General features: G+C 50.6%; 1 protein-coding gene across 3 annotated transcripts in view; it reads left to right on the top strand.

Annotated features, from left to right (window-relative positions):
• The first annotated feature begins 667 nt into the window (after positions 1–667).
• Positions 668–13,121, top strand: part of DIP2B (disco interacting protein 2 homolog B) — a 68,271-nt gene continuing 55,817 nt past the window's right edge. For all 3 annotated transcript variants that reach the window (XM_084303527.1, XM_084303526.1, XM_084303525.1), the window contains exon 1: positions 668–922. In XM_084303527.1, coding sequence (XP_084159653.1) covers positions 835–922 — 88 coding nt within the window. In that variant the 5' untranslated portion in view covers positions 668–834. The remainder of the gene's footprint in view (positions 923–13,121) is intronic.

Below are 13,121 nucleotides of genomic sequence, written 5' to 3'. Positions count from 1 at the left end.
ACAGTTAGAAAAATAAAGCTGATTTAAAAAAAAAAAAAAAAAAAAACACCCAAAAAAAAAAACACAAAACAAAAACACCAAAACCCCAAGCTCTTGCTGGCCTGTGTGATGTTGTGATGCTAAACGGGTTCTTTTACTTAGGTTTCTCAAATATTCCTCAAATTTCCTTTCCTCCCCATTCCTTACCCTCACCTTTACTTCATGCCCCCTCCACCCTTGCCCCCCATAAGGGACAAAGGTCGGGCCCTGGGCCAGGCTTCCCCTCACCCTGGGCCGCGTTTTCCCTCCCCTTGACCCCCTTTCCCCTTTCTGTACCCTAAACCCCATCTTTCTGAGGTAAATTTTCCTCCTAACCCCCCAAAAGCGCCGCGTGGAGCCGGTAGCGCCCACCCCATCTTCCCGCGTCCCTCAGGGGCTGGAGGGCGGCGGCGGCGGGCGGGGACGGGGACGGGGTGGGGGGGCGTTGTTTTGCGGCTGTTTTCCAGCTCGGAACCTGCACCGAGAGGACCCGGAGGGGGCTGAGGGGACCGGGAGGGAACCGGGCTGTGCCGTGCCGCCGGGGGGCGCGGCGGCAGCGAGCTTTAGCGGCCGCTCGGGCCCTTCCTTCCCGCCCCGTCCCGCCCCGTGACGCGAAGGCGGCGCTGGGGCTCAGCATGGCGGAGGTGGCGGCCGCTCCCGCCGCGCCCGCGACCCGGAGCCCCCGGCGCTGAGCGGGAGCCGCACCGAGCTCGGCGGCCGGGCCTGCCGGGGGCGGGGGGGTCCCTTTTCCCTTTTTCCCCTTTCCCTTCCCCTTCCCTTTTCCCTTTTTTCCTTCCCCGTCCCCTTCTTTTCGCCATGGCCGAACCAGCGGCCGCGGGCGTCTCCTCGCTGCCCCGCGAGGTCCGCGAGCAGCTGGCGGAGCTGGAGCTGGAGCTGTCGGAAGGTGCCTGTGGGGTGGGGGGGTGGGGGTCTTGGGGGGGGCTTCTGTGGGGTTAGGGGCACGGAACGGGGTGTGGGGGGGTCCCTGGGGGGGGGGGGTCCTCGGTGTGAAGTGAGGTCCCTGTGTGTGGTTTGAGGGGTTCGTGGTGTGAGGGGGGGGGGTCTCTGGGGGTGTTTTGGGGGGTCCTCGGTGTGAAGGGGGGGGTCTTTGTGTTTTGGGGGGGGTCCTCCGTGTGGTGGGGGAGCCGCCGGGGGTGTTTTGGGGGTGTGTGGGGGAGTCCTTGGTGCGGTTGAAGGGTCTCAGTGTGTGTTTTAGCGGGGTTCTCTGTGTGAAGAGGGGGGTCTCGGTGTGAAGGGGGGGGTCTGCGTGTGTTTTGGGGCCGCGCGTGGGTTTTTGGTGTGATGGGGGGATCCCTGTGTGGGTTATGGGGTCCTCCGTGTGATGGGGGGGGTCTCTTTGTTTTTTGGGGGGGTCGGTGTGATGGGGGGATCTCTGTGTGTGTTTTAGGGGGGTTCTCAGTGTGACGAGGGGGTTTCTGTGCGTGTTTGAGGGGGTCTTTGGTGTGATGGGGGGGTCCCTGCGTGTGTTTTGGGGCTGTGTGGGGGGGGTCTTGGTACCATGAGGAGCGTTCTGGGTGTGTTTTGGGGAGGCTCTTGCTGCGAGGGGGTGCTTCGGGTGTGTGCGTGGGGAGGTCCTCGGTGTGATGGGGGGGGTCTGGGTGTGTGTTTTGGGGACGTGGGGGGGGTTCTCGGTGTCAAGGAGGCTTTTGGGGGGGGCTCCCTATGAGGGGGCAGCCTCTGAGGGGGGGGGAAATCTCCTTGTGGAGGAGCCGGGCGCGTGGTTGTGTGCCGGAGGCCCTGGGACTGCGGAGGCCGGGATTGTGCCCGTGTGCGGAGCGGAGGCTGCCGAGGGAGGCCCAGGTTGTGCTGGGGGGCCCCGTGCCCACTGTGGGGAGCAGGGCAAGGAAGGGCCCTGCCTGTGGGCATCATTTGGGGCCACCCGACCCAACCCAGCCTCCCCCCCCTTGTGTCCTGGCAGAGGCGATGGGCCTGGGGTGCTGAGGTGGGGGCTTGGAGGAGCTGAGGGTGACCGAGGGAGGCACAAGCGGCTGCTTCGTCGCTCCCCGAGTTGTTTTGCCTAGCCGCAGTCAGGACGAGAGCTCAACGCTTGTTCGCCGAGAACAAAACCCAGCGAATTTGTTTCCCGTTTTGCACGGGTCCGTCTTTGTTTCCTGGTGCCTAACCCGCCGCTCGCCGTGCAGCTTTGTTGTAAATTCCCCCGCGGAGCCGGCGGAGCCGGGGGACGAGGCTGGAGGCTGCCGGGCAGGTAGCTCCGTGTCGCCCACCTTCAAATCCAGCAGGGCCCTGAGCGGCGTCATCGGCGTGGTCGCAGTCATCACCCTTAGCATGGAAATTCATGAAAAATCAGGCTGCGGTGACACCTTTGCTCTGTCACTTTGTCCCAGAACGTGCAGCGCCTAAAGGAGCCCTGAAGTTTGGAAGGTTGGGAATTCGCTCCCTGAGCTGCCCGCCGTGGTGTCCAGTGCTCAGCCTTTAGAAAAGGCGGTGGTGGAGCTCAACGCGAGTTGTTTGTAGTTAAACATCCAATGCTCGCTGCTTGGTGGTGGCTTTTTTGTCAAATGTTTCTCAGATATGCTTTCTGTAAACATTTAACTAAAGTGATAACTCTATCTGCTGTTTGGTTTCGGGTGCTCCGTGATAGCAAAGGATTGAAGAACATCCTCTTAGGTCACTCAAAATACAATATGAAGCAATGCTTTCGTGAAGAAGAAGAGTTTGATGAATGTTCTTAAGCTTTTGCTTGTATTTTCTGTTTCATGTGATACTGAGAGACCATTGTGGCCTGACCCTGCTATATGCAGTCCTGCAAACTTTTTTTTTTTTTAAACCCTTTTGCTAGAATGGCTGGCTATGACATCATGCTAATCTTTAAAAAGCTTCTAACAGCTTAAACTTCCCTGCTTTTACAGTGAAGTTTCCTACCTTATGTAAGTAACTCTGTGGATATTAAATCCACTACCACTTTATGGATTTAGTACCCCGATTCTTTAATATGCATATTACGGATTTGTTGGCGCAGCTCACTTTTTTTTTTTTTCATCAAAAAGCTTCGAGTACAAAGAATTTTGTGTGACTGTGGCCCCAAGCTGCTTGGAAACATTCTTCCTGGTATCTGGCTGCTGAGATAGCTGAGGTCTGCCCTGTAAGGAGCGGGGTGAGTCAGTGAGGTAATGTCATTGTGTGCTTCTTGAAAATACGCCCTACTTTGAGAGTTAAGCTTAAAGATTTTAAGGTGTATGCGTGCATTGTTCAGCCGAGTATAACTATGGATCTGTTGATGGTAAACAATATTGAATAGAAGCATTTTATTCGAGTGGCAGTCGTGCTTTGTGTTTGACTGATTTGTTCCTGCTCAGATAAAGATGCTTCGTCCTTTCCCCCCTGCCTTGCTGCAGCTTTGTTTGTCCCCGGGCTTGCCTCTCGTTCGGTGTGTAAACGTTTCTGGGGGCTTTCTGAGGACGAACACCTCCTTTTGGGGCACGGACGGGGAGGTGGGAGAGCGCTCTGCCTTCGGTGGGATCCCACGGTGGGGAGCACTGGGCAGACTGGTGGAGGAGCTGTGGCTTCGGATGCGGGCTGGGAGTGTGAGCAAGTTGCCTGTGCGTTCCCCCGAACTTTCCCAGTTTACAGGATTTGTAACAATATGGGGGAAAGACTGTATTAAAATCTTATCTGGCACTGCGCTCGTTCGAGGTGCTGTGTCAGCAAGCAGGATGCAAAGTGGAACAGAAGGATTAGTTTAATGTATGCTTAAAATAGAAATCATAGTTTGCCGTGATGAGCCGTGAGACTTTCTTCAGGAGCAATCTACGCGGAGAGGACAACAGGGCTAATTACACCTCTGCCATCCCAGGGCTGCTCCTTGCGGAGCCCTGTGGTCAGCGTGGAAGTAACAGGAGCCCCATCCCTGAACACACTCAAAACGTCTCAGCAAAACAGCAAAAAAGCTTCAGGGAGCAGTCCTTCTTGGTTCAGCAGGAGAAATTGTCTTTTTATTTTGGGTCTTTCATTGTGAGCCTTTATTTGGCCTCGGCGATTGATTTGAGTCTCCTTTATTACTTGAAGAGCTTAGATAAGGGTTCGGTTGTCTTCCATTAATGCCAAGTGCATCAGATCCAAACCTGAAGCAGCGTGTTTTATGGACACATCTCCCTTCTTTGCAGAAGGGACCGGTGTCGTTGCCTCTAATTAGGCTGAATAACAATAACCGTACACAAGCGAAGAATTAAGTCATGGAGCTGTGTGGAACCTGGAACCTACTGATTACTCATGTTTTCCTTCTTTTCTCACTTTAGGGTTATTTTTTTTTTTTCTTTCGAGTGCTTTTTTCATCTGTCAGTAACGCCCACGTCCTGCATCGGTAATGATGGGAAGGGCTGGCTTTGTATTTGCATCTGCTGCTGCCTAATGAGTAAAGGTGCCGGGGATGTGAACTTAAAAGGCTTTACCCCCACCATCGGCTGGGGGTCAGAAAAATTAGAGGTCTCGTGGTTCTGTGAGCGCAGGAGCTCGGCTTTACACCTTTGGGGTGGTGCTGCAGCTGTGTGTGAAGGTGACTTTGTATCCTCTACACCGTGCTGTGTCCTACAAGGCTCCCAGTGCCTGCTGGTGCACTCACAGGGCATGGAAAAGGTCTCAATTCCTCCCATGGCCAGGCTAAAAGGCCAGTACAAAGCACTCCAGCACCCTTTCTGGGTGCCCAGGCGCTCTGATGCTTTGGGGGAACTCCCCAGCAGCTCCCCTCCCGTTAACCTCATCACACTTCGGTTCCTCGAGCTAGGAAACCCTGGCATGGCCATGTTCAGATGGCTTTAATTAAGCGTGTTCAGTAGATTTGCACATTTTGGGACTGTGGCTGTTGGTCCTGGCACAACGGGGCTGGGATTTGCTGTTCTGCTCGGGGAGCTGTCTCCCAGCCCACGCTGGATGGGCCAGCTCGTCTCTGAGCGGGTTAAGTCCTCGCATAAAGAGCTTACTTGGCTGCTGAGTTTCCTTTGACTGTGGTTCCTCCCCTGGTTTTTACCTAGTAAAGGGATGTGAGCGGCGTGAACTTCAGCTTGTGCCACCTATGAGAGGATGAGGTAAGGGGAGGGGGGAACTCCACCTAGTAATAACGAGGAATTCCTCTGATAGCAGCTCGGGCTCGGAACACGATTTGTCCGTTCTGGGTTGTGTGACAGCGTTATCATAGCGCTGCTCTTACCTCATGTACAGAAGGAGCTGGTTTCTGTTTACTTTTCTGGTTAAACATCCATTTGGCTGTCTGGTTTGTGATCTTGTGTGGGTGTTTCTGTGAATGGCTTCGTGCACCTGTGTTTGTTCCTTTTCAAGCTGATTGTCTCTTGCTGAAGAATCGAGGCTGGCTGCGGAGGAAAGCTTCGCGTAAGGGTTTTCAGAAGAAAGTGCAAGGATGGTGGCGTATGTGGAAAAAGTAGTATCAGCAAAACAGTTGAAACCCAGGTCTGAAGGCCAGCCAAATAGGAGAGAACCTTACTGGGAGAAAACATGTTGACTCAAGCAAGTGGGTAGAGGCTTTATTTTGTTTGGCTTGAAAAATTCCTACGGAATCGTGGTGTTTTTTCTGTTCTCCCCAAAATTGCGCTTGTTGGTTTTCATTCTTTGACTGCCAGGCACCTACCAAAGCAGGAGAGGATCTCTTCTCGCACGCTCAGCAGCTGAAGTCCAGCACTTAAATAGGTTTAGAGAAGAGTCAAAAGAAGCAACTGTCCGAGTAAGGTCTGCTTATGTGGAGTTTGCTGAGTGGGCAGAAAGGTTTCACTTCTCTTTCCTCCCTCCTGTTCAGAGGGAAACTTCTGCAGCAGGGAAGAGGTTGCAGAGCTCGTGAGCGAGTCGGATCTGATTTCTTGCAGCTAGCAGGACCTACAGGTGGTTTTTGTGCATTTATGCAGCATTGTACCCACAAGTCTTGCATTAGGCAAAACTAGGAATGGGAAAGCTTTTATGTTGCTTCCTTAATTCACCTGCAGGACTGACAGCTGATGGGTACCAAATCTGCTGAGAAATCTGTGCAGGGCTTTGACGGAGCCTTTCTGTGCGCAGCCAACAAAGGTGCAGTTCCGAGGCAGTGCTTTGAAATGCAGAAAAATCGTTTTGGAGCACGTCACAGAGAGTTGTTCACGCAAATTCGGAGGCGATCGTCCCTGCCTCGCTTGGCTTTCTGAAGATCCTGCTAAGAGCCTTCACTTTTAATGGTGGTGTATTTTCTTAAGCTTTACAACGCAGGAAGAAGTGGTGCGAGCGTGGTAGCACGTGGGTCCCTTGCAATGGCTGTCTCGCAGGAAAAGGAAATGCAGCTCAAGTCACGGGCGGCAGAGGAGCAGAGTAACAAATCTGTCACCGGTGGCTCCAGCGGGAGGTCCATGGGAGCACTGCAAATTTAAAGAGTGGGAAAAGTGATTGACGGTTTGGGGAGAGTTAAACACAAAAATTGGGAGAAATATTTTGCCTAGCCTGTGCCTGGGAGTAGGTTTTACTGTACAAGGAAGCTTTTTTGGAGCAGCCAGGTTGGGATAGCAAAGAATAGCCAGGAGAGGCAAAGAATGTGCGGGTGTTTTTTGCTCTCCCTCCAGTCCTTAGGAAACGAGGAGCGACTTCGGGGCTATTTTTAAAAGCTGCAGCCCTGACCCTTTGCCTTGGGGAGAGGAGGAAATTAGAGGCTTTAAAGGCAGTCCTCCACCTCCTCCCCGACTGCTTCTCCGAAGCCCTGCTGGAGTTGGAACCAGTTCCCCTCAGCTGGGCACAGGGCACGTTTGGTAGCGATGATTCCTCGTCGGGGTGGCATCTGCACTTTGAGCTTGGTGCTCAGGAAACATCAGTCAGGCCCCTTGGCCTGCCGTGCCTGCAGAAAAGCCTCCTCTGGCGTTCCTGTTGTGCTGTCCTAGATAACCCATCTCCAGTTTTCTATTTTAAAGTCTGGGGCATGAAATATTAAGTGGGAAACGGGCTGGGTGGTAGCAGAGCGGCGCGGAGCCGGAGGGCTGCTCTTCCAAACTACATCCAGCTACAAAATACTCGGAGCTCCGTGGAAAAGCAGGCATGCAGAGGACCCCTCATGCTTCTGGCTCATGGGTGACGTGTCAGAAAGGGGGATGGGTTCCTTCCTGGTCCCCTCTGATTAGTTTTTGTCATGAAGCTTTCTATTCATCGGGTTTATCGTGTTTATTCAGTGGCACGTTTCAGAAGCCAAAGAGTGAACTAATGGTGAGACGTCCCAGAGGTGCAAGCAGAAGCCGAATAGTTTCCTGTTTTGATTTGTTTCAAATCTAACGTTCAGATAATTTCTTAAAATGGATTTCTTTAAACTGCGTGCCTCAAAGTTATAAAAAGCATTTCCTGAATCGCAGCGAGCTGTTCCACCGCGTTTTGGAGCGGGTCGGCTTGAGGAGCTGAAGCATTCTCCTGTGGAGGTTGATTCAATCCCAAATTTTTCGTGGAGCTTATGAAATCAGGGAAGAGTCATCAGGCCAGGATGTCTCGTTCTATTAATTAGAATGGAAGATCCTTAAATTTGCACCATGTGTGAGGGAAACGGTGATTTATAGCTAACGGATGCTCTGCAGGCAGCAGCATTCCATCTGCTGCACAAATTTTCCCATTACATTTCGATGACAAGTCTTGGGAAAAGCCTCACACCTGTATTTCTCATTCTGAGTAATGTTTGCCAGCTCTGTGTTTTCACTCTTGCCTGGGTATTTTTCTGAGTAAGATGCCTATTTCTATCTGCTTGCTTTTTTTTTTTTTCCAGCTTCAAATCGAAGAGGGTCTAAAACACTCCTTGGAGTACAGGCAGGCAGCAGAGGTTGTATTTATACCAAAGATTATCGATGCATTAGTGACTGAACTCCTCCTTTCTGCTCTAGTGAGCAAACACCTTGTTTTGTTTCCTGTAACTTCAGCTGAGTAGGATTTTTTTTAAAAAAAAGCTTAAAGTTGTAGAACTTCTCTCCCAATGTAAACTTTTTCTGTCCCTTATTGACTTGAGAATTGCTGATACCGACTGGGTCTGTCTGGACTTTGAATTCCATGGGGGTGGGAGCCCGCAGAGCCTGCAGGGCATGCGCAGATATATTTTGGGAACCTGGGATGTGAGTTCAGTGCCTCGGTGATCAGCAACTGAGCCTCTCGGAATTGTTCCCCAGCAGTCAGGCAACCTGCTTTCACCAGCTCCCTGTCCCTAGGGAGCAAAAATAACCAAGAGAATTGTATCCCAGCCTGATAAAATTAGGTCTTCTGTAATCTCTCGCAGAACAGCCGGATGGCTAGCTGCCTTCACAAACATATGTTTTAATGCAGGAATAATGCATTCCAGCTCGGATGGCTATAGCCGTGGGAGCTGCTCGACTTAGTGGCTAAAGCGCTCCCATTTTGCCTCTGGGAGCAGGACTAATGTCAAACAGCAGGTCTAAAGTGCAGCAGTGGAAAAGGATTGTTTGGGATGTTTGGCCTGTCTCGTGGTGTTAACAGGGATGTTCCTGTACCTTGGTCCTAAAGGATTTGGGGAACAGAACTGTCCTGTTGTTGGAAATAAAGTGTAAATTGCAGAGAGGAGGATTTAGCTGCGACCTGGAAATATGTGCACTCATTCTGCATTAAGAAACTGTCGTTTAGGACCTCTTGTGTTCCTCTAATATGAGTTTATAATAAATTTCTCTGAGAGCAGTGTAGGTAACTCGCAGGAGGGAGGCAAAATCGAGGTGTTGTGCTTTCTGCCTGCCTCTCCTGACAGCTCCCGGCGCAGAGGGGAGGCACCGGTGTCACCGCAGCCACCAGCGCAGACAAAGCCCAGTTCTGCTGGGAATTGATCGATCATGTGGTACTTCAGCTCCTCCTTCGTAGCTGCTGAATGTCATTAAGGGAAGGCAAGAATTAAGTATTTTTCCCCCAATAATCTCGTGTGTGATCGATTTTTGTGGTTGGCCCCGGGGTGACCGGCGGCTGGGCGGAGGGCGTTGAGCTGGGGGCCGTCAGGGTGCCCAGGAGGATGGGAACAGGCAGACAAGGTGAGTTGTGCTTGGCCATAAATTGGAAGGGTGGGATCCCAAGGTTGATCAAGCACAAGATTAAGAGTTGGCAGGTTGGGTTTCGGGTCCTGTCCCTACGTGTGGCTTCGTTACGTAGCTCTGCAGCCACCGTTCCGGCGAGGGCAGAGCCAGGTGAGGACGTGTCACCTGCTGTCACCTCTACCTTCACACCTCAGCTTTTCATTTAGAGTGCTGCTCAGTCTTTGAAATGAAGAACCATCTCAATAGGAAAAACCTTTGCTAGAAGTACTCCAACTGCCTCGCCGAGAGCAGCGATGAGCGCACGTATGTCAGTAGGGACGTCCTGATAAGGTTGTTTTCTTTGCCTACTCGTCACGTCCTCATCATCGCCTTTCACTGTAATTACCCACTGGAAGCTGCGTGTGCTCCTGGTGACAACGATCACACAGATAAGCCGACCGGCCAAAAGAAACCTGAGGAGGAGAAGAAAACCTGAGGTTTTGAAGTTTTCTGGTTTATTTCTAGAAAGAGGCATGAGCAAAGTCACCAGAAGGTTGGAAAAGGTCACTCGGTGCCTTCCTGTCAAGAAAGCGAGGCGCGTGGCGAGCACGGTTTTGCCTCGAATGCAGCAGCTGACATTCCTGCGCTGTCACTGTGGTGAGGAGAAGGAGAATTACACCGAGGAGCTGGAAGTGACATGGCAAATTCCAGCCTGTGCTTACTCACCGAGCGGTGGAGAGCCGAGTCAGGCGATCCCAACGGAGATAAAAGGTCCTTGATCCTCGGTGGGGCTGCTGGAGAGAGAAACAGATCTGCAGCTCGTTAAACCGCGCTGCCCATTTCTTTCCTTAATTGAACAGAAATGGAAAGTGCCTATTAAAGGTCTTCCATTGCTGGCATTTAGGAAAGATTGTTATTTGTCCCGCAGGAGTGGTTCTAGCAAATGCTGGCGTTTGGGTGGCTGGACGCAGGGCTTCTTGTAAGGCTCCAGCTCGGTTGTGTGTGCAAAAGGAGGGGGGAGATGCTGAGAGGTTTGCTTCAGAAGACTCTTTACTGGGTCTGGAAGCCAGAGAAGAGCTCGTGTGGTCTTGGGGTGTCCCCACCTTGCAGCCCTGGTCTCACAACACAGCTTTTGGCAGCAGTAGCGGCTCAGGGTGCTCACACCTCTTAGCACCTTACTCCTCTGCACCGTTCAGAGCACAGACACCTCGGTTTAAAGCTGTGAACTGTGGTGAGCTCAGGGCAGTTGATTCAGCTTTTAAGAATGCAAGTTCCGTTTTTTAAAAAAAGTATTGAACTATTTACTTCATCCTGTTTGCAGTCAAGCATTTGTAGTTAACCAAACTTACATTTATTTTTTTATTTTTTACAGTTTTTCTTAAGCTTTTAAGGCCGCCCTGAAGGAAATGCTGGCCACCAGACTGAAGTATTGTGTTAGCTAAAAGTAGAGCTCACAAAGTGTTTGTGAGATTTATTTAATTATTTTTTTTTGAGACCGAGACCTGTGTTTATTCTTAGGGCAGAGACTTGAAGTGTTCCCTTGTGGATTAAAAAAAAAAAAAAAAAAGCGAACAATTCTTATTGTAGCTGGAATGAAAACCTCCATGCTTACGCAATTCGAGATTGGAAGCTGCTCCAGTGAAGAGGGGGAAGTGTTTTCAGTTCGTAGCTGGGAAGCTGGGATGCACAGAGGTGAGCGCCTTGCTGTGCTTCAGGGCCACATCCCTGGGCCAGGCACACCTGAGATCCCCTGGCCCTCAGCTCCTACAGCAGCGTGCCTGAACCCTGGCAGAGGAGGAGGCTTGAAATACGCAGCCTGGTGACCCCTAACCAGGTGCCTGTGCAGGATGCTGAGAGTTTTCATGCTCGGCTGCGTGTACCATGGCAGTGACGGTAGCTTGTGGTTGAGCACGTGGATAGAAACTGGCTGCATTTGTGGAATTTCCCCTTCTGCTTTAAATTCTCGGGTCCCTCGTGAAAATGTGATGAATTTAAGAAGTCCTATGGTGTAGAAAAAAGTCAATTATCGAGTCCCAAGTAGGGAGAATCGTGGATGAAGACAAAGCAAATGAGTCAGATATAAATAATCCTATTATGTCTTGGCTGCTGCCACACCTAGAAACCCTGAACAAACACTGCTGTTCTGTTTAGTTATTCCTCCGTTTGATACACTTTACTTGTTAAGTCCTGTTTTCAAATTGCAGCATGTAAAAACCATCTAGGGCTACTCACCAGCAGTGTTCAGTACTTAAGAATGTTGGTTTAGGAATTTTGACCAGAGACAGAGATGCCTGTGCTAGAACGTAGTTAATTTGCTCTCGGAGTTCCCCAAAATTAGGAAAATACATAATCCTGGGGCCGGTGTTGCTTTGGAAGGCTTTCAGGGCAATTCTTTTTCTGCAGTAGGCCTTTAAAAAAAAAAAAAACCTGGCTAGAAGAGCAAACAGGAAGATGTAATTCCCCTTTGGCTTTTGTGCAGCAAAAGGTTATTCATTGTATAGAGCTTCAGTGAAACGCTGCTGGTGTGTCTGGTCGTAGTGTGGAAGGTGTAAGGGAAGGCGTTTTGATCTAGCAGAACTGTATTTGATGTATCGTGATTGCTGCCATGTGTCTTACTGGGTAATTAGCTAATAGCTCGTCTCCTTCCCTCCTGCGTTGTGGATAAGCTAATTTTAAGAAATCTGAGTGAAGAGGTTTAAAAAAATAATAATACAAAAGACAAAAGACCCTTCCCTCCCACCCCATACCCTAATTCTCCTGTAGCTCCCCTCAAGGGGGCACAAAGGCTTGTCTGGTGAGCGTGGCTGTCCTTAATTCCAATTTTTTTTAAGAGAGGTTAGGGTTTGTTTGTTGGTTCTTGTCCAAACATGTACCATTTGCTTCGCATTGTTCTTTTGTGCTGCCTGCTGTCCTTTGGGCTGTGTATGTGGCCCATGAAATGTGATCCTCTGACTCGAAGGAATTGCAGAGATTTGTCTTAGGCACGCGTACCTGCAGTAATCTTTCTCAGTTTATCAGTGCTGCAGCGTGACAGCTCATGATATTCAGCCCGTGCGTTTCCCTGGAGTGAAAAGGTAATTTCTAGTGGTAAACCTGATGGAGAAAGCCAAATAGAAAGAGAGCTTCGTGTCCTGACAGCTCTTCGGGGGGTTATTGATGGAGCAGCAAAGGTGACGCTTTATTTTTCATGTTCTAGAGATGGAAATGGACGCAGCAAAGCAACAAGGGAGGTAGATGATGGCAGCTGTGTTCTCCATGCCATGCGAGGTGCCCTAACTTGGCCTTTCCTCTTAGGAAAGTTATTGCTGCTTATGTTCTCTTGTTTCAAATCCCAGAATACCTTCCCGTGAGCAATAAACCGGTGCGAAAGGGACACGGACGCGCTGCACGGCACTGCAGGCACCCTCGTCCTCCAGCAGAGACAGAAGTGTTTGGGCAGGAGGATGAAAGGAAAGACTTGGCGTGGAGAAGTGGGGAAGGAGTAAATAAGTCTTCTGTCAGAACGGAGTTTGGCTGCAGGTTACGAGTGGGCTGGCAGCAGCACAGCTTAGAGAGTTTGCTGCTTGATGGTGCTTTGCCGTGCAAAGTGATGGTCTCCCAGTTGTGCTGGTTCAGCTGCTCTGGGTCTGTCCTGAAAGCTGGATGGAAGAGCTGCCAGGCTTCAAAAATGAACAGCGTTGCTGTTGAATATCTGACATCAAGAGAGGAGAGGCTACAGAACAGTCCAGGAAAGGAAGAATGAAAGGAACCAGTGAAGCGGAGAGAGTTGGGCCAAGTTAAACCCCTTTTTTCTGTAATTCTGCTATCGAGAATTGCTCTTTAGGCACAGCTTAAATTTTCTGTGGGTGAAATGTGACAAAAAGTCTCCCCGAGTTACTGTCACGCCGAAGTAAGGCAGCAGTTTTCGGGATTGCTTCCCTGTTTTGAAGGGACTGTTTGAAGCTGCTTCATGGATTCCCAGTTGAAAGGTAGATTTCTGCTCCTTCAGCACATTCTGCCCCGAGCAATTGCAGACAGCATCTCCTTAACTCACTAAACCAGTTGATGGTTGAGCTTTGAACATATTGTCTGCTCTTCAAGCGTTACATACGGTTAGATACGTAAATGAAAAGGGCTCTG

This window comes from Netta rufina, assembly GCF_964035555.1.
Source record: "Netta rufina genome assembly, chromosome: 30".
NCBI lineage: Eukaryota > Metazoa > Chordata > Aves > Anseriformes > Anatidae > Netta > Netta rufina.
Note: the sequence above shows the minus strand (reverse complement) of the source record. Positions and strands in the feature narration are given on the sequence as shown.